We start from the raw sequence: 20,897 nt of genomic DNA, 5'->3' as shown, positions 1-20,897 counted from the left end.
CACGGCAAGGAGACAATATAAGAATTCCGTGGTTTCAGAGTCATATCTAGAAAGAACTAAGAACTTAATAGAATATAGTGATAAAATTACAAGCAAAAAGATGCAGCAGCACATTGTTCGTGTAATACTGAACCTAACTCTGCATTCCTGCACCCTCCACAAATCAAAGCTCAATGTAATTTTTACTGAAAAGAGAAATTAATCCTACCACAACCCCACCCCGGAAAGGAACAAAAAGAAGAAAAAGAAAAGCGCTACGAATCCAAAAGATCCCTGAAAACAACAAAGCAAGTAATACACCTGTCGGAGAAGATAAAACAACAGTCCTGAGGAATGTGGTCTGCCTCAGAAAACATGTATCCTGGTTAGCAAAATCTCAGAGAAGCACATGTTAAAAACACACGGCACCTGTTTGGCTAAAGCTTCATACTTCACGTTTGAGAATTACATCTTTTATCAATATATTGGACTTGGGCCGATATCGTTCATCTGTATCCACCTCTTCAATTTCCTGGTAGAAAACAAACATGATGGGCCAATTGCACAGTTATTTCTCGAATTGGAATAAAAAACAACTCTTGAACAGAGATGTGAAATTACCTGTACTACATCTTGTCCCTTGATTACCCGTCCAAAGACAATAAGCTTCTCATTCAAATCTGGTATGGGAGCAGTTGTGATGAAAAGCTCAAATTTCTTGCTGTCTTGCTTACTCTTTGAAGTACCAAGCGTAAAAGCCTCATGCTTAGGACTGCACATCAAGAGAAAAAAATAAGTGATCATGTAAAATACAAAACAAAAGTTAAATAGACCCTACAGTGATGGTTCACATCAAATCAAGATACCTCGTCACAAGCTTGCCCCGAAGCTTTCCTCGGGAAATCCAATCTTCTGCAGCCCCAAGTCCTTCAGAATCCCCACCATGAATAAGATAATGTTTAATCACATGATGGAAAGGCATGCCTTTGAAGTGCCCTTTTTGACTGCAAAAATCCGAGCTCAGGCTGTTAGTGCGCATAATGAGTGTTCATTGAAAACATTGGCTAGACTCAAATAAATATTGCCTTTGTCATTGTCCTTAGGCAGTAATTCTAATAATTTGAAAGTGAACTACATTCACCAAAGGACTCAAAAGGAAGTTTCATCAAAGAATTATGTATTCAGTAATCACACTGCACAAGAATCAAATAGTCATCCAATCACGGAGTACAAAACCTATAGTAGAAGAACAGTACGAATGCAGCAGCAAAAGCATTTAGCCACTGCTACTATAACCACAGTTAGACGACTAATCTCACAGGAAACATTAGTGATTGAATCGAGATATATCACACTCTGAACAGACTCAAGAGGTAGGAGAAAATAGAGAGATATTCAAGCACATGAACTAAAAATCAGTCGAGGTTAAACAGCCATCAAATCAGCCGATGAGCATTAATGCACTCATTGGGCTCTTCATAAGTCCTAAGTTAAGCCTTGACCACCAAGCATGACTAAATATTCAGATACACACTCACCACAAGTCAAGAAATTTATCCACAATCTCAGGGGCATTATCCTTGAAGAGCTCCACAAAGATAGCACCTTTTGATGTATTCAAAATCTGCACACAAAATAGGAAAATTTAATCAGAAAAAAGAATAGGATAATAATTCTTGCATTTTGCAGGAGGGACCACACAAGTTCAGCAATCTTGCAGAGTCTGGAATATTGCTAAAGGAGAGATACACATGTCTCAAAACGCCACTATTCTCAATATCAAATCCTTAGAACCATTAACTACAGAGAAGTAGAGTGACACTCCACTCAGAAAAGGGGCCGTAACTAATCTTCTCCCTTTACATTAGGACAGGTTGACATCGTGCAGGGTATGTTGCAAACTAGACAAAACAAGACAGCCCCATGCTCAGGGGAACACAGACAGGTTTGAGAAGTCACTGCGCATGATACGTTGTTAAAGATCTCCACTTTATTAGCTCAATGAATATAACCTTAAAAAAGTATCTCGGACATTTAGGCAATCTGAGCATGAGACTCTGACTTGAATATAACATATTCAGGCCTGGGATGGATACGATTTTCTTTTTTTTCTTTTTTTCCTTTTCGAGATCTGTTCATAATAACAGTAGCTTATTGCATTGCTTGAACAACATACGATGCACTTTCAATTATGAATAGACTTGACTAATAAACCTGTTTGCCTCCGCTCCATATTCCACAAATTACATATAATCAAAGAGTTCCTCATCATCTCATATAAAGCTATGTTTATCTTCAGCATTAACATAAAAAAAGTTCAAGATTCGTGGGTTTTGTATAGTTTACACTGTTAAATTAGCATACTTGTAGGGTAAGTTGTGTGTGATTTATTCCTGTGGAGTGGGGGTGGGGCTTCAACAAAAGCTCCACGCGTGCCCTACCACGCATGGGGCAGTTACTGAGCCAGCTTATTGAGGTGCAGGGCGGGAATGGACACAGTGGTTCCCATCTCAACTCGCTCCATAGAGAAGTCGTCCAGGTCAAGAAGCAGTAAGTCTCATCATGACAAGATGTATGAAGGTCATGTCATGTGATAATTCTTCCTCTATATATGCCATAAGTCCTACGAGCATGTTCATGCAAAGAATTACAAAAAAAACTTACAGCGAAACCGGGAAGATCGTACTTCTTCGAATCTACATATGTGTCCTAAAATACAAAAACCATAATAAATCAAACACATTTCATGATATCAATATCAAAGCAGCAAACTGCAAAGATTAACTTCAAGATTGTTTCTCATTAAATAGTTGAAAAGAGCTGATATTACCTCGAAATTTGGTAAGCCAGTGCCCATCCGTTCCACAGACCTGCAAAACGATCATCAGTTTGACCTCAGTAGCAGGCTATAAGTAACCTATAGACAATATCATTTTAAGAAACTGAACCATCAAAGGGGGGAAAGGTGTAGAACCCTACCTTCTTGACCAGTGCCTATATGTTGCAAACAACGAAAAAATGACCAACCCAATGAATAAGCCATACAGAATCATCATAGGAACACTGACGCGAGAAGGGCCCTTCTTCTTTTTACTCTGAAGAAGTAGAGTTTGGGGTTTTATCCTCGCCATTTGATGCAAATTCCCACTGAACTCTTCACCCCAACGCCAGTCAACAAACACTGCGAGACAACAAATTCTGGTAACTACATTGTAAATAAACTAGCATAAACAAGTTCGCAACACGGGAACAGTCCACAAACAGTAGGAAAAGGTGACAACTTCCACTCCATAGTTGCCCAGATTTCCACAAACTCTAGAACTAAATTTAGTAAGTTCAACATGAGAATTCGGAAAACACCTTCACTCGATATATGCCGCCCCAACCCAACACTTTACATCCACAGGGCTCGTGCAAAGGCAACGATAACGAATCCACATAACACGAGAGCATACGTCCTAACCATCCATACACGACTTGACAAACGGAATCCGAGATTTCGCGAAACTTATAAACCCAGACGACACCAATTCTCCGAAATTTGGTCACTTCCGATCGAGAAATCACGAAATCGAGAGAACTAAAAGCAGTCCAACAAGGCTATGCGCGCTCCTAACCTCTGCGGACTCACCAACTCCAGATCCGAACCGACTAAAATCCGCGCTAACAAAACGGAAGCCGCCAACGAGCAGCACCGGGAGACATCGATCCGCGACCCGGTCAACAACTAACGAACGAACCAGGTACGAAGCTCTCGCCCGAACCGACCCCTCGGCGCTTCGAATCGGATCGGCCGACGACTTTCCCCACCTCAAACCGCGCCCAAAAAAAACAAAAGGGAAAAACCGACGCTTCTTCCGCGAGCAATCGGCTTCCACGCAATCGGGAGGCGACGCGGAATCGAGCAACGAGAAAGCGATCGCCGGAGGAAGGCGTACCTGAAGGCCGTCGGAGTCACCGCCGTCGCCGTCGCCGCCGCCGCCCGCCGCCGCCGGTGCCGGTGGTTCCCCTTCGATTCAGGGAGGGGAGGAAATCGGAGATGGGGTTGGTGAGAGAGCGAGCGGAGTGGTTTTCACGAAGAAGAAGAAGAAGACGACTCTGTTTCGCTCGCGGCTTCTTTCTCCTTGCTCTTCCCATTTGCCGTTTTCACTTTTTTTTTTTTCCGACCTTTTTTTTTTTTTTTTTTTTGAAAAATATGGTGGACCACTGGACCCCGCTTTGCAGATGCTTCGTCTCGCCGTCGCCGTCATCCGGCTGCGGAAACGGACCGGCGTGATGAATTTGATGTTTCTCCCAATTTTTCTTCTTATTCTTCTTTTTTTTTTTTTTTTTTTTGCTGACGGTGCTCAATCAATATATTTGAGTCAGGGTTTTCTTTGAGTTAATACTTTGAAAAATCACAAATTAGTACACGTGTAACAAATTTATTCAAATTAATTTTTTGACCACAAAAACCTAAACCAGTATATATGTGACAAATTTATTCAAACAATCGCCAAAAACTCCAAATCGACAAATTTGTGACAAATTTACCAAAAATTAATTTGTTCAACCGCTAAAAATCCTAAACTAGTACATTTGTAACAAACATACAATTCATTAAATTGGAGAAATACCATAAGAAACCACAAAAATTATATAATTATGATGAATGGAAAGTAAAATTGCAAACCGATACATTAGTTTACTGTCACGTGTCATCCAACTTAACAATTTGATTATAAAATTTAACAGAAACTAACAAAATGTAAATTTGTCAAATTTGTCAAAAATCGGTTAAAGGTTTTGGGTGGTTAAAAAATTAGTTTAGAGCAAATTTATGATAAGTATATCAGTTTTGGATTTTTCAATATATTAATCATTTTTCTTTTTTGGAGAATTTCACGAAATTCTTTCCGAATTTTGGGTGTCATGCGTATTTGTCATCCAACTTTTTGATCATTACATATTAGTTCTCTAAGTTTATTTTATTACGATTGTTGACCCTTCGACAACTTCTGTATCAGCATGAAGGGTGAACATATGCTTGGAATTTCTCCCTTTTCCTGGATCGCACTAAGGCCGTGTTTGTTAATTAGAAATGAGGAATTGGAACGGGACAAGACTTTTGTAGATGTTCTTTATGATGTTTGGTAACCTAAAATGAGAAGAAATAGAAATAGGTACCAGGCATGGGAAAAAGGTTTTATTCCTATGTTTCGTTAATGTAGAAAGAGGTGAGAGTGAATTAGGAGGAATGGGTATGACCAAAACAAGAAGCAAATTCCATAAATGGGGGAATATTTACGAAAAAAAATGACAACTAAAGGAAGAAATATGGCATAAGAATTATCTCTCATTCCTTTTCTTCTTTTTTTTTTTTTTTTTTTTTTTTTTCCATTTTCCTTTCTTTGGCAACTTTAAAAATTAATTTATATTATAAAAATTTAATTATGATTCAAATTTAAGGTTAAAAGACCCCCACATTCTATTTCCAAGGTATCACCAAATATGGTAATTCACATTTTATTTACCCATTGCCGATATCGAATATACATTATCATTCCATTTGACTCATTCCAATCGTTTCCATACCACTAAACTAAATGAGAAAGTGAACAACAAAACCACAAATAACATATAAGAGACGAAATTAATAATAAGCTAACAAAAGGCTAAATTAAAAAAAAAAAATTGACTGAATTTATAAGGAACAATCTGACTTTTTGGTTTTCTTTTTGCATTTCGAGAAAATTCATAGTAAATGACAAAATCCTGAATAGTAAATGACAAATGATAAATGATAACTTCTTTTCCTACTTTTCAACTTTTTTTTTTCAATGCATGAAACATTTGCGAACGTGCATATCTTAATTAGTTACCTTCTCATTATTATTGTTTTTCCATTTTTGAAAATTCTTGGGCAATATAGTATTTTTTTTTCTTTTTAGGTTATTAGAACCTTTTATCGCCATATATCATTTATTTATTTATTTATTTCATTGTAGTGCAAAAGAGGAATTTCATTAAAGAAGGAAAGCCACCCCATTTTGATTGATTCATTATTTTAAGCAATATAAATGATCATTTTTAAGAAAGTATTTTCCAAATCATTCATTTTTCGCAAAACAAACGGAGCCAACATAAAATAAATTTTTCATTAACAGCATGACTGTCTCCCCTCCATGAATACTGATTTGACCAATCCTCACTGCCAGTGAATCAATGAATATCTCATTGTGAGATCAGACTTGGAACACATTTAAACTTAAGAATGCAACTGTATTCCAAGAAAACTTGTGAAGTTCCTCTGAAACCTATGCAATTTCACCCAAGTGTAACCAACAACAACTGTCTTGTCCCAGATAGGAGGGTCGATGATATGAATGTCTCATTGTACCTGCAGTCTTTGGTAGCATTCAGATACTCCATGCCCTTCCTTGCTGTCTTCTACTTCATGCAGCATCTCGAATGCAGCGAAGTTTCCTCATAGCTTCCTCGAGAAATATAAGGAGCAGAGCAGTTGCTTGTCGTGCGGAGAAAGCTTATAGAGTCTCACATTGACTGCAGACTGTTTCTGCAATCTCGGAGGGGATTGCTCATCGTCGGGTTGGAAAGGATAGAGCCCGACATTAGTTGTAGACTGTCTCCACAATCTCGAAATCTAGAGAATTTCCAGCACGGATGCAATATAAGCATCACACTGATCAATAGAGATCTTAGAACCATAGAAGACGATGGAAGTTTTAGGCATTTAATCCCCAAAGGTAGAAAATGGTAAACGACGATTGAGACAGAGAATTCAACATTACCTGAATCTCCAAGACCCGTCCTGTGTAATGTGTGTAGCAACGATATCTGAAATGAAGCCCATGTTATGAGGTGTTCAACTTCCACCCCAGCGCCTCTTGCGAGCTGGTCGCTCATGCTTCGTTTCAGTCACTTCCGGCATCAAATTAACTTGGCGATTGGTTTTCACCTCGACTTCCATTTTGTAAGTGAGGGGTTCCTTGAACCGCTCTTTTCTTCTTTCCATCTTTGCTATTGTCTCAACAATCCGTGTTTCATCAATTCCACCAATAGCCTTATCCATCTCGGGACTTTTTCTAGGTCCTTCTTTTTATTCTTCACGTTGCAGGTCACAGCTATGTCACCAGGAACATGATTCTTCTCCCAAGCAATATCAGTACTTGGCTCTTCCATCCCAATCTGGTCATCCTCAATTTCCGAATCTTCAATTTTTGCACTAACCGGCAATTTGTCAACCCATTTCTTACCAGCCTGATGGCTCACAGAGTTTGGCAAGTCAGATTCAGCTGCCTCTCTCCTCTGTGATGTATTTCTGTACCTCAAAGTCGGATCCGTCCCAGCTACTCTGAGATCCATGATTTTGCTACTAACATGGTGCCTTTGATTTCTCTGTTTGTTGTATCTTCTGGAGGACTGCATCCCATATTGCCATGAAGAAACACCAAATATTAAAAAAATAAAAAAAATAAAAAATAAATAACCTCAGTAGAAATATCAAGCCATGTTAAAATAACAAGTGGATTATTTGAAAAAACAAAAACAAAAAAATTGAGTGTGGGACTCTTTCAAAAGCTTGCATCAAAATGATTCTGCACAAAGTACAGAATTAAATGATACAGCAGAATGGCTAGGCAAAAAAACTACCTAATTTTCAAAATTAATGACCAGTACACATCCACTCTTTGCAAGATAAAACTACAGGGATGCCAAAAATGTATAGCGGAATATCGTTCCTAAACATCTTCCAAATATTGTCCTGAGGTAGATGCATACATTCTGCTAACCTAATCTCATATATTGAGAAAATTAAACATGATAAACCTGTCTTTTCATGTTTACAACTCCAAATCAGTTAACAACTGCCCTAAGGGAACTTGTCAATTGTATACATACATAAATATTAGACCGTGTAACATTCAGCACTGCAAGATACAAATACTGCAGTCATCATGGACACCCAGCTAATCAAACACATGTTAGAAATTGCTTGTACACTTCTATCTTTCCTATGAACAAGCCCACGAGCAGACACTTGTCTACACGAAAGACAATTCAACATTAAAAGTTTCCAGTACAGTAACAATACTCACAGATTGAACGTTTGATGATAATGACTATACGAATTCATAAGACCAAGAATTGAAAATCTTCTCCAGTTCAACTATATCCTAGCAAATTACTGAAGTAAAAAGCCAACGCCTCTCATGCTGGCAATGAATAACAATAGTGAAAGGAGCTAGGAGCTAATTGAGGAACAAATGGAGTGAGCCACACTCGTGATACAAGAATAATATTCCCTGTTCATTAACTCAACCTATCTAATATAGCATTTTGGACACAAAAGAGCAGGAAGAACAAACTGATCATAAAAGAAGAATGAATTATAAAAGGTGTTCCTGAAATCTGAAAGGAAACCCTACTCTGTTACTCTAAGTGAGCTCATCCAGCTCATTTAGCAGGCCAGCATTACCTATCAAAGCAGCCAAGGGGCAGGGTTCAAGTCCTGTTGTGTGACTAGGGATGGGCAATGGGGTGGACAGGGCAAGGCAGTCTGCGTGGCGCAGCTGCGCCCCACCCCACTTTGGTTAAAATTCCAATATATATTTCTTCCATAAATCTTCTCAATGTATCCCTCGTTTGCCATTATTTTAAGCATCAAGTTAACAAAAACTATAAATTAACATAGCAATTTCAGATTTATCACAGCAACCCCTATATAAAAGAGAGAAAGATATGTCTGCACCAAAACTAAGTTTACAGGGAAACCCTGGAGCACCCTTGAAAAAGGGAATGAAGTGAGAAAGACAAGGACTGCACTCGAAAAGGCTTATCAAAATATAGAAAATTTCAAACCACGGATACACATAATAGGGAAGAGTTATAAAGAACTACAAAGCCACCTCAACCGTTTTAAACATTTCGAGGTTAATATGTGGGGCAATCAAAAGAGAGAAGCAAGAGGCATGCAGTGAAAATTCAAAACGAATGAGAAGCCCTTTTTTTAAAGTTGAAACTGTATACAAGGATAACAATACATAATTCTAACCTCAGTTTCCCCAACTTTACCTTTCCTTCCCTGACAAACCAGTTAACTGGATTCCCAGACATTGACATGGTCTCATCATGCTTAGTCTTATCGCTAACAGAAAATCCTTCATTCAGAAAGAGAGCACTATTTCCTCTGCTTGACCTTCTGAACCAACTCCTCTCTTCTTTGATACCATTATCAACCATCCCACAATCTGCATCTTTATATTTAAGATTGACGCATCTATTTGTTGATCTTCCACAAAATAATGATGCCTCTTCAGCATGTAATTGATCGTCTTGATGCTTCAGATGGAATTTATCATCATTCCTCCAAGGAAGTGATTGCTGGAATCCATATTTTCTTCTCCCCACACATGTATGATTTCCAGAAAAAGTAATACCATCATCAGCGCCATCAATCTTACTATAAACATGAGACTGACGACTTTCTCCTCCTTCATCAGAATGGGATTGCCTCGGGAACTTCCTGTACAGTCCAAATAATCTGGAGTGATTCAGTTCATCCCTTGGTGACATGGTATCACCCCATCTTCTTTTCTCAGGTGCATGAGATTCTCCATACAGCTGGGAGGAGAGGCGCTCATGATCTCTGTATTCCTGGCATTCATCTTCCGATTCTATGAGCCAATCATTACCATATGGGGGATTGCCTCTATGTCCACCTCTTCTCTCAAAGTTCTTCAGTTCTCTCCAGTAAAGTAATTCTCTTCCACAGTTATTCTCCAAATAATCCCCTTCCCATTCCGTGGGAGAGAGAGAGGTTCTATGGTTTTCAAGCATGAACTCTTCTCTGTGCCTAGCAAGAAACCTACCATTATGATTGGTTCTCTTATTGCTTTGAAGATCTTCACTCTTCAGCTTTGATCGAGTATCCTTTCCCTTAGCAGTGTCAGTGGAATACCTTGAAACTAATTGGCTCAACTCTTTATGTGAATAAGAATTCCTCTCCTCCATGCGTTTACATTTTGCTTTATGGTTCCCATCCCTTTCGAGATCTTTGCCATTTTTACTAAACCTGCCTCCAAAAAAGTTTTCCCCTTTCCCTTGACTCCTTCTGAAATGTTGATCTAGCTCGTTTCTTGATGTATGCTGACCTCTGCTCAACAACTTGTAAAAAGTATGGATGGAATGGTCATCAAACCTTTCACTACCATATACCCTCTCTCTAGAATATGGAACATGTTCTTCACAAGAATGATCTATTGCACCCTGTCTCCTATTCCATCTGCTATGATCAACCACCAAGTCATCCCACTCATTGATGCCCCTAGAGTCAGACAAGTTGGATGCAACATCATCACTATCACTGAAAGCATCTGGTTCACCAACATTTCCCACTCGAAAGTGAGTTCTGCATCTCGGATTATATGTACCATGGGTTGGCTTGGTTTTGATTGAAGCTTTGTCACAGGTACTTGAGTCGTGAAAGTCATTGCTTGAGCCAAAGGACAGGTTTCTATGATAAACATCATCTTTTTTTCCAAGATCAACAGAAACGCTATCTTCAGATGCTTCAGATTCACTTTCAAAGCATAGTGAAGACAAACTAAGCTGAATCCGGTCCCCTAGAGAAGGTTCAGCCTGAATTATGCATGAATCTGCTATAAATGAGGTGCCACAGACCCCTTGAGTAGCTTTTTTCATTGTTTCTTCAGTCACAGCTTTTCCTTCTGCATCTTGGATATACGCCTTTTGACCCTCCCAGTCATCACCATCAGAGTTCTTCCTGTCTCCAGATGTCGATCCATCAATGAGACTAGATGCATTTGTCAGCTCAAAGCACCTAGGGAGATCAAAGAGATTTTCCAGGGTTCCATAACTTGGACAATGTTTAGATTAATGTAAAAATTCCTGAATAGCTCAACTAATTGAAAAAATCTGAGGAAGCCAAACCCTACCATACATTAGTACACATAAAAGCATAGACGCAATGACTTGATTTGTTAACAAGTGCTGATCCTCTTAATTTGTTAACAGGTGCTGATACAATATTAATATTCTTTTTTTTTTAACACTCAGAGAATGTGATAGACCGTATTATGTTCCTTTCATCCACCGATGGAAGTAAGTTCCTAATTGCTCTACCCAGCTCTACATTTCTTATATGATTTGAAAGGGTCATATTCACTGATGGCTGTACAAAACAACACCTAGAGGTGTGTTCAATAATTTTTTGATCAGTGATACACTAGGCACAAAGGTCCAGAGTTATCAGTGAGATTAAGCTCACAGGCTTAGGGGATTCAAAAGCATGTTCCATTATGTTCTCTAAAAACAGCTTCTCGAAAAGTCGGACGTAGCTTCCCATACCTTGTCCCTTTAACTGACTCTCTGAACCTTCTAGCATTTTCTTCCAGACAATCTACAGATAGGTCCTCATCCACAGTATGAGGCATCAATGCATCTTCGTTGTCAGCTTTATGAGGCTGGAAAGTATTTCTACTATCATCCACATGCAGTTTCCCATTATCCAATTCTCTGGAGAACGTATTGTGCCCATTTTTGTTTGACATAGAATAATCCTTGGGGGGATCCGGCAAAGCAACCTGCCCCAGAAATAAATTAATAAGGATTTGTCAAACTTGCCACCAAGACTAAATGAAACTCTAGACACACCTCTATAACTACATCGGCATCGTATGATCGCAGGCGCCTTAGAACCATAGATGGCTGTCGTTCACCGAGGCTTTCTGCAACCTCAATTGCTTTGCCTTTTTGCTGGAGAAATACAGACATGACACGACATAGTCATTTACACTGAAACTCAGATGAAATCTAGTGGATGGTAATTAAATGGAGATCAAGTCAAATAAATTATACACACCATTGTCAACAGGCTTTGTCTATCAAGAGATACCGTAGTTGAGGGTGCATGTGTCCTTCCTGATCCAACTTGACCAGCTCCATCAGCCATACCTTCCTGAACTAACTCCTCCTGTTCATAAACCGCCATAACAATTGCTAAGAATATTTTCTTAAGGTTTAATTAAACTTTGCAGCCTTTTCATGTCTGTTTCATTTTTCCCCCTGCTATTTCATTTTCCCAATTTACAACTTAAAATTGTCGAAATTATCACAATGCACCTCAAATAATACTGTAACCCTTCTTACATAAAGGAACTGTTAAAAAAAAAAAAAAAACTTATTTAGAGGTCAAATGGTCCTTTTGGGAATTGCAGTCACTCTTAATTGATTTTTGGTCTTTGCTATGATTTTAGCAATTTTCTTCGAATAAATGCAAGTGATTTTGGAAGGCTACAGAAGTAGCAAGTCAATGTGAGGATATATGAGGTCCTATAACAAATTTCAGTAATTTTGCTGTTAATTTCATATAAAATTTGAAATGATTTTGTTAGATGTAACTTGGGGGGAATATGAAATAGTAGGGGCGATGAGGCAAACCATTTTTATACAGAATCTAGTCCTAAAAGAGTTGAATATTCCATCAGTGAGATTTGAAGGAAGGCATCACAGCGGCCAATCAGATTTAGTACCTGATTGAGACTTGAAGACTCGTAAGTGGGGATCCTAGACAGCAAAGAGCTCTGCTGCCTTACTTGCTCCTGCAGTCAGTTTCAGTTTGATTACTCTATCTGAATTAATCATACTTAAAGAGAAGAGTAAAAAGTAATGCTTTAAGAAGGTCTGACATCAGCAGAATTGAATGAACCACAGGCCATAAAATTACCAGAGAGCTACAGTATTGTTTCCAGCTTTCCTCATCAAGACTGAAGTTGAAATAATCAGTTATATCCACTCCTGGATACCTCCATGGCTTCTCCTTGAGTGCATTGATATTCACATCAATTATATTCCTGGAAATATGAAAGAAGCTGCATAATAGAAGCATACTTGACCATACTCTAGCTATTACTCTAATTCCTCAAGTATAATTGTCAGGAAAGGAAATCAGACATATAGTACAAGCATCATTAGTTAAGATAATGCTCTTCTGCTGACTCCTCCAGGGACAAAACACATGCAGAATGAAGCCATCTAACAGAATACATCCACTTGTAATCAACATTGCCCAATCAAAACACATACAAGAGGGAAAAAGCACAGAGAATGAGACAAAACTGTAACACATCTACTGACCTATACCAGGGAAGAGAAAAACTACGTCCTTTTTGAGTTACTGCTAAATTAGATGGAGCACAAGCATGGACCATGCCACTGACTTCCTTATGATCCTGGTCCTCATTTTTCTCGAAATCACCTCTTGCTGACATGGATAATGCCATCATCCCCCCAGATTTGTTAGCTCTCCAATAGTTTGCACGTGCATATCCAGTCCTGTGAGATTCTCTAAACTGCAACACGGCAACCCAACAAGAGAGTAGACTTTGTTGAACATGCTAGCCATAAAATTTACCAGATCAACAACTATTCTATCTTTGACCAAACAAAGCAAAGGAACTATTCTACCAAAGGAGTACTAAAGGAAACATTATAATTTATTCATCCAAGAGTTAAAGAATACATCATGAGCCCAAATAATAAAATTCATTAGTGCCAAAAAGAGCAGAAGAAAAATTCATCTAACCCATGGTTGTTGAAAAAGAGCAGGGGCACAATAACAGAGATGTCCATTTGGAAGGCTAATATCAATGTGGCAGCAGTTGATTTTCTTGCATCAGCTAGGAACGTGATTACTACTAAAACAAGCAGATACTACTGGGATCTTGAACAGGTTATCGTGGATAGAGGAAAAAACAAAATTGAAGAGAGAAAAAATGGAAGATGGCAAAAGATTTATTTAGTAAAAAGCATCTTCAACTCCTAATCATGAATCCTCATGAATAAACTGTGAAATCCTAAACCACTGTGACTTTTCGTACTTTTATTTAGTAAAAAGCATCTTCAACTCCATTCACTGGAACCAGTAAAAAGTGGAAAGCACCATCTACTATGATAGGTCCCAAAACAAGATTCACAAACTATTCATATCTCCATAGCTGAGGAACCGAACAAAAGTCAGTGAATTGAGGCAGAATTTACAGATACCACCCAAAAAACAAAAGCTACCACTTTATAGCCTACAAAATGCGCGAAAGACTACTTCAAGAATCATAACCAATGACAACCTTCAATTGCTTAAATCCAGTTCCTCTCTCACTGGGTGCACCATCGCAATCCCGGCCTCCATTCATTACCTGATCGCTCCGCCTTCCGTTCATCCCCACACCATTCTGGGCGGCGACACCGTCGACACCGCCGTCAGCATCATCACCGAACCTGCCTCCGTCCCACGCGCTCCGCATGCTCAAACCCGCGAGTGCTCGGCAATCCTCATCGTTCACAACTATGTTCAAATCTTCCTCGCTGTCGCTCCCGCCACCTCCTCCTCCTCCTCCTCCTCGCGCCTGCCACCATCCTCTCTCAAATCACTCACCTCAAACCGTCTCACCTCGGAACCACTTTTCGGCTCCGACCCAGTACTTCCACCAGCATTTCCAGCTCCCCCACCATTTCCGCTCGGTTCCTCTCCGCCCACAGCCCGAACCCACGAATCGGTGCAGCCGAGCAGGCCGCCGGCGGGCTCGCTCGCTGCGAACTCAACGTCGTCGACGTACAGAGCGCCGAAGCCGTCGTCAGCCTCCTCCATCGCCGGTGCGGACGCCGGAGCAAGCGCGGCTACAGAGCACGAGCTGGCGTGCTGCGATCAATGCAAAGAACCAGCGATGGCAGCGAGAGCTCGAAGCATGGCGTACGTCAGAGCTCGTGAACAGCTATGCTCTAAAACCCCTTGTAAAAACGACGACGCAGGCCACCAGTCCTTAAACCCTATCTCGTAACATTTCCTACGAAAAAAAAATTGACATATTTACTCCAAACTTTTTTTTTTTTAAATAAAAATTAGAGATAGTGTAGTTAATATTTTGGAACGATCACATAAATAGTCCCCAAACGTTGACCAAATATACAATATGGTCCCGAAACTTTTAGTATAGATTCAAATTTAATCCGTGGGAAGAAGAAGAAAAAAAGAAAAAGGAAAAAAAAATAGAATAAAAAGATAAAATTGCCCTTGATGGGGTAAATGTCACGGTTTGAAAATTTTGGGATTTTTCACGTCACCAAAAAAAGTTTGGGGTGAATATATAATATAAAAATATTCAATTTTGATTTTCTTAAACTTGAACATTGACCAAAATTAACAAAAAGATGATATTTGATTATTTTTATATATTTTATAGACTAGAATGAATAACAAAAAAAATTAAGAAATCTCATGGACTACATTGAGATAAAAAAGTTCATAATCCATATTAAACAAATTAAAAGTTCGAGAGCACATTAACATTTAATCAAAGTTCATGAATTATTTGTATAATTATTGCTTAATATTTAGATGAAAAAAATCCATAAACTATATTGAAATGTCCACTTCATTCATTGATATTCTTAATATGTCATAAATTCATATATATTTTTTAAATATAATTTTTTTTTTTTTAAATACTCTTAATTGATTTACTGCTAAATCAATGATATTTCTTGGAGAATATGGAAGTGTCAATGAATGGAAGTTGAAGAATATCCGCAAAGAGCAGGAGAAAAAAAGTGAGAAAAACAGAAGGAAAAGGGAAAAACAAAAATAAAGATTATTAAAATATTATTAAAGAATGTTTACAATAGCATCAATTGTGTTACATAAGCCGATCGACATCCATGTTAATAATATCTCGTTAAAGTTAGCTGGAGGGACTGAATTGGCTCTTGAATCTTCCAAAAACAAATTTTAAGTACGTTTGTCAAAAGTGAAATGGCTTGCTATGGTTGAGCAATAATAGTGTCGTTCTAGTGGAGTATACCCTCGAAGCCATTCACAAGGGCGTTCCATGGCTCCATGTCGTCTTGGCTTTGTTGACATGAACTTGAGTCGTCTCTGCTTATTCTCCTTTTTATTGCAAGATTCACCTCTTAATTTTATCTCGAAATCGGTATAAATTAGGATTTCAAGGATATAAATTAGGATTTCAAGGAGAGTCAAACTTTAGACGAATCTTGCAAGCATTCTGTCAGGTTTGAAAGAACAAGGAAAGTTGGAACTTTCCATGCCTAGCCACATTGTTTAAGTACTTTTTCATTAAATTTTGTCTTGTCAGATTTCCAACAAGCCACACCGGCCAAAGAAAATAAACACATCGGATATCCATCTTTGTAATCTTGTGGCGGTACCGTCGTGGCTGAATTCAATCTAAATTACACATTGCTGTATATTCCAAAAATCTAAACAAGATTGCAAATTTTTACCGGAAGCAGATGAAACTCAAGGTGGGAAATCAAGCCCGAATTATCAATCAACATTCATATTTTTTTCCTCTTTTTTCTCCTCAAGCCCTACCCAAAAGGATAAGTGAAAACTCACTTTTTTTTTTTTTGATCGGTCCTATTTCATCTATACTTTAACTCTCACTTTAAGACTTTTGAGCAGCGTTCGCTTGGAAAGGCTGTCTTTTTTAAGGTTCTTTTGCCTTGTCCATCTTGCAGAATGTAAACATTCAAACGAGGGAGTCACTTCCCCAAGTGCAGCAGCAACTGGCCATCCTCCTTCATTTTTCATCAGTGAAGATGGCTTCTCATGGCAATGACTCTGGCAACGAATACATTCCATCGTGTAGCAGCGCTCTTCTAAAACACCCGAATTGACGGAACTTTGAACTGACCTAGCTGACTGGTTGAAATGCGGCTTTCTGCATGGTTCGCGCTCTTTCCGCAGAGGCAATCCTGTTTCAGATGTCGAGCTCAATGAGGGCATCCTGGCGTTTAATCATCTGTATGCTTTGGAGTAACGAGTGCCATAGGCATTGAGAAAATTTCCTTGAGTCTGGCTTGATAACGCTCCAGTCGATGTTCTTTAGAACATCAGAAAGATCTGAAATTATCAATCAACATTCCTCCACTGTCCCTGCGACTGAGCATAATCAAACTGAACTTCATATGCATGATATAAAAGCTGAAATCTGAGACTAGTCAGCTCAACCAAGTAATGGATAGCTGCACCTCCCGCAGAAGAAACGAGCCGGTCCCGAGGGGACTGGCCACGTAAAGCCCCAAGCAAGAATCACAGATGAAGAGAAGCTGAGTGCTGTTGAATGCAATCCTTAATGGCCTCCCACAGATTAACCCCGCTGTTGCATTCCCCGTCGCATTTATCCTGTCACAGAAAGTCTTGTTCCTAGATCATCTCGAAATGCACAGGAAAAATTACCTGATCATTCCCCTAGATCGGCACCATCAATGTGGCATAAGCCCAAGCGCAAAATGTTCTTCAATTCATAAAACATATGGCTACTGAAGATAAAAATCTATCAATTATACTGTCTAGTTGTATAGAAGAGAAGTCCAACAGATAGTGCAACTGCAGATGGGCCATCTTAGGTCCCATATAAGGATATGCAGATCAGTCTGCAATCCTCACCCAAACTTAGCAGGAGTCATTACGCAACGACGGCAAAAGACGACAACCGGTGGTTGAGATTTGCAATAGGATAGGATGTAAATGATCCCGTTTCGTGTTTGGTGACGTGCTCTCAACCGGAGAAAAAACCGTTTAAGTACGGGTCTAACCCTTATTGCGAGTCCGGCACTGGAGATGGGATTAGACCACAGGATTTCCCCCATTGGGAAAAATGAAAAAATCACTTGGAGATGGGATTAGACTGCATGAATAATCCGAGAAATAATGTACAGAAATGAGTTGAATATATCAAAAAAAAAAAAAAAAAAAAAATAGAAGGGAGTTCATCTTTTACTAGGATTCACTAGCTGCGAAAACACTGCTTTCAGATTCGAATCAAGGATCTCTCCGCTCATGGCGGTCTCTCCATCTGTGCCCGTCATGGATCTCTGCACGTCGTCCTCATGTTCCACTACGAACTTGGCCGACGTGCCGTCGGGATTCTCCTGCAATTGCAGCGCCAGCTCAAGACTCCAGAGCACGTCGCCCATGGGTGGCCGGTCGAGCCCCTGGTCGGCCAGGCACTTCCCGGCCGTCTCCGCGAACTTCTTGTAGCACTCCGGGGTGACCTGCCCCTTGATGCACGGGTCGATGATGTCGTCCAGGGTCCCCTTCCTTTGGCAGTGCCGAGCCCAGTCCGCGAGGCTGACCTGTTCTTTGGGCAAGCTCGGGTTGAGGGCGGGCCGGGCGCACAGGACCTCGAACAGGACTACCCCAAAGGAGTAGACGTCGGATTTCTCGGTGAGCTGCTGTCGCCTAAAGTACTCGGGGTCCAGGTACCCGAAGCTGCCCTTCACGACGGTGCTGACGTGCGTCTGGTTGATGTTCGGCCCCGTCTTGGATAGCCCGAAGTCGGAGACCTTCGCCACCCACTTGTCGTCCAGCAGGATGTTGGTCGTCTTCACGTCGCGGTGGATGATCGTGTACTGCGCCCCCGTGTGCAGGTAGTGCAGCCCGCGGGCGGCGCCAATGCAGATCTCCAGCCTCTGCTTCCACGACAACGGCGGCTCGTTGCCTTTGTATATGTGTTCCCTGAGCGTGCCGTTGGCCATGTAATCGTATACCAGAATCATCTCGCCGTTTTCTTCGCAGAACCCAATCAGCGAGACCAGATGCTTGTGCCGCAGCTTCGAGAGCATCTCGATCTCGGTCTGGAACTCGTCAACTCCTTGCTCCGAAGAAGGGTTCGAACGCTTGATGGCAACTGCGGTCGACCCTCCATCGATCATGCCCTTGTAGACCTTCCCGAACCCTCCCACTCCAATGACCCGCGACTCGTCGAAGTTTTTGGTAGCCTGCTTGATCTCGAACAGCGAAAAGTGTCGGCACAGGCCTGCCGCGAGCGACGAGAGGTGGGTACTGGCATTGCTCTTGCCGGAAATTGTCGATCTGCTGTGGGAACTTCCATGGAGCGGCAGCCATTTACCGACTCCAGGGGTCATTCCGTCGGCCTCGTACATCCGATACCGCACGAAAAGACATACCGAAACGACGATAGCGAATCCTAGAACCCCTCCGACGATCCCACCAATTACTTGGCCAGTGCTCGAAGGACCCGAAGGAGCGAATTTCTTGTCGGCCTTGGCCTCGGCCTGGAGAAGCATTTGCGATGGAACCGGGTTAGGACCAGCCAAATTCCCATTGCTGTCATTCACCTTGAAGATCTCGAGTCCATTGAGGATCGCATCGTAGTACTCGGGATTCATCGAAACGTTCGGATGCAAAGCCACCCACAGCTGCTCATCACCAGGGCCATCGCTAACATAAGTGGCGAAATCTTTATAGACCGGCGCTCCCTTGGAACCGGACCACGCGATGACATCGGCGGATGCCTGCGCCGTCTGGTTGTTCACGAAGATATCGAACACGCGCTGGTTAACTTTATCGAGGAGGAAATCGCAGAAATGGAACCTGACGATATAGGTGAAATTCGCGTCGATCTGGAAAACCCAGGTGAGGTTGTAGTTCTTGTTAACCTTTGGATCCGGACCCATCGTCCTCGCCGTGCGGTACACATCAAGGGGCGCGACGTATTCCGGAACGTCGGGAGGATATCGAACTTTCACCTTCCTGTCGGCCTCGGAAGTGACCCCGGCCGCAGCGCCAAATAAGTAGGGGGTGTCGTCGTACCATGTCCTCGTGAGGCCGGAATCATTGGTCGGTGGAATGTATTGTCCGCCCACGTTAAGCCTATACAATGTCTGCAAAGAAGATCCCCCGACGGAGACGGCCTGATCGCTGAACCCGACCATCGTTGCCGCCTCCTCGAATATGTCGGGCATCCAAATTATCTCGATTCCATTGATGAACGCATATGCCCCTCCATGTTCCACGGAAGGCGTGAAAGTGATGTTGAGGTTGCCGGATCCAACCGGCGCGAGCGAGAACTCTCGGATGATATACGCCTGCGTGAGCGCCTGCGCCGTGATGGAAGCGCTGAAATTGTTCAGGAGCGTGAACCCGTTCACGCCGACCGCGAAGTAGGAGTCGGACGGATCAAGGTTGCTGTAAGAGGAAGGATAGAAATGGAGCCGGAGCCACAGCCGAGCCCTTGGCGGGACCGAGAATCTGTAGGAGGCCGGGGCGGTGAAGACCCTGGCGAACATGTACGGGACGGGGGAAGGCAGGGAAGGGTCCTGGAACTCAGCCTCAGCAGGCACCGTATCGGCCACTGCCGGTGAGGCAAGGAACCTGGGATCCGGCGACCAGGCCCGGCCATCCGAGTCGGCACCTCGTTTCGAGGCACCGCATGCGATCATGTACGGCGGCTCGGAACGTCTTCCTAGGCCGTGAACAAAGTTCAGGGCAGCGCAAATGCACACGAGACAGAGCGAGAGACGAGAACGGAGCTTGCCTTCCATATCCAAGGAGGCATTACCGACCCGAATCGGAGGGAATAGGCTAAAGGAGGACGGAGGATGAAGAATGAAACCTGGGATTCCCCGAATGTTCTTTCTTTGTTTTTCTTCTTTTTCTTTTCTTCCTGAGGTGGTGGGGATTGTGGCGTTGAGAGGGGACAGAGCTAACAAAAAAAAAAAAAGTAAAAATAATTAATTACGCATTGATTTAGTGTTAATCCCTCCTGAGCGTTTCTTCAGGGTTTCTTAATCCCTCGTGCATGTGCCACGTCACGCTTTGCACTCGCTAATCACAAATTTTAGGAGGATAGCGAAAGTATCATATCGCAGGCGTCGATAGAATTCGTCAATGTTGCTATGTTCTTGGACGAATTCGGATTGGCTATGCAGAGTTCGCATGCTAAATTAGTCAGGGCACCCAGGCGCTCGGCCCCGACACTCGGCGACTGGACCAGGAACCTCGAGGGTCTAGACCCGACTGCCGCCCCAAAGCTTGGAGCTCGAGTGACCAAGCAAGATCCGAGTCTCTAGTG

The 20,897-nt window shown here is 41.6% G+C and overlaps 3 protein-coding genes across 3 annotated transcripts; all 3 read right to left on the bottom strand.

Annotated features, from left to right (window-relative positions):
• Positions 1–47: 47 nt before the first annotated feature.
• Positions 48–4,102, bottom strand: LOC104451945 (peptidyl-prolyl cis-trans isomerase CYP21-4). The gene is made up of 8 exons (XM_010066521.3): positions 3,918–4,102; positions 2,959–3,160; positions 2,810–2,849; positions 2,644–2,688; positions 1,518–1,603; positions 846–983; positions 601–751; positions 48–511 (listed from the first exon to the last, which is right to left on the bottom strand). Exons 2-8 carry the CDS (start codon positions 3,108–3,110, stop codon positions 425–427), a joined length of 699 nt encoding a protein of 232 aa, XP_010064823.2. The 5' UTR covers positions 3,111–3,160; positions 3,918–4,102; the 3' UTR covers positions 48–424.
• A 2,001-nt stretch (positions 4,103–6,103) lies between these two features.
• Positions 6,104–14,354, bottom strand: LOC104452045 (FIP1[V]-like protein). The gene is made up of 10 exons (XM_039309426.1): positions 14,127–14,354; positions 13,138–13,352; positions 12,728–12,854; positions 12,534–12,602; positions 11,864–11,974; positions 11,656–11,757; positions 11,350–11,585; positions 9,055–10,822; positions 6,771–7,401; positions 6,104–6,676 (listed from the first exon to the last, which is right to left on the bottom strand). Exons 1-9 carry the CDS (start codon positions 14,301–14,303, stop codon positions 7,000–7,002), a joined length of 3,207 nt encoding a protein of 1,068 aa, XP_039165360.1. The 5' UTR covers positions 14,304–14,354; the 3' UTR covers positions 6,104–6,676; positions 6,771–6,999.
• Positions 14,355–17,790: 3,436 nt separating this feature from the next.
• LOC104452248 (receptor-like protein kinase ANXUR2) lies at positions 17,791–20,367 on the bottom strand. Its single transcript, XM_010066748.2, has one exon. It carries the CDS (start codon positions 20,365–20,367, stop codon positions 17,791–17,793), a length of 2,577 nt encoding a protein of 858 aa, XP_010065050.2.
• Positions 20,368–20,897: the final 530 nt, after the last annotated feature.

This window comes from Eucalyptus grandis, chromosome 1 (genome assembly GCF_016545825.1).
Source record: "Eucalyptus grandis isolate ANBG69807.140 chromosome 1, ASM1654582v1, whole genome shotgun sequence".
Lineage (NCBI taxonomy): Eukaryota > Viridiplantae > Streptophyta > Magnoliopsida > Myrtales > Myrtaceae > Eucalyptus > Eucalyptus grandis.
This window is presented reverse-complemented; position numbering and strand designations above follow the sequence as displayed.

Excerpts from the sequence above, each read along its gene's own strand:
- LOC104451945 (XM_010066521.3), bottom strand. The coding sequence starts at position 3,110 with ATGGCGAGGATAAAACCCCAAACTCTACTTCTTCAGAGTAAAAAGAAG. Across the intron at positions 2,850-2,958 it reads TATAGGCACTGGTCAAGAAG|GTCTGTGGAACGGATGGGCA; the intron begins GTAGGGTTCTAC and ends ATCGTTTTGCAG. Across the intron at positions 2,689-2,809 it reads CTGGCTTACCAAATTTCGAG|GACACATATGTAGATTCGAA; the intron begins GTAATATCAGCT and ends TTTGTATTTTAG.
- LOC104452045 (XM_039309426.1), bottom strand. The coding sequence starts at position 14,303 with ATGCGGAGCGCGTGGGACGGAGGCAGGTTCGGTGATGATGCTGACGGC. Across the intron at positions 12,603-12,727 it reads AACAATACTGTAGCTCTCTG|GAGCAAGTAAGGCAGCAGAG; the intron begins GTAATTTTATGG and ends AACTGACTGCAG. Across the intron at positions 11,586-11,655 it reads ATGCCGATGTAGTTATAGAG|GTTGCTTTGCCGGATCCCCC; the intron begins GTGTGTCTAGAG and ends TTTCTGGGGCAG.
- LOC104452248 (XM_010066748.2), bottom strand. The coding sequence starts at position 20,367 with ATGGAAGGCAAGCTCCGTTCTCGTCTCTCGCTCTGTCTCGTGTGCATT.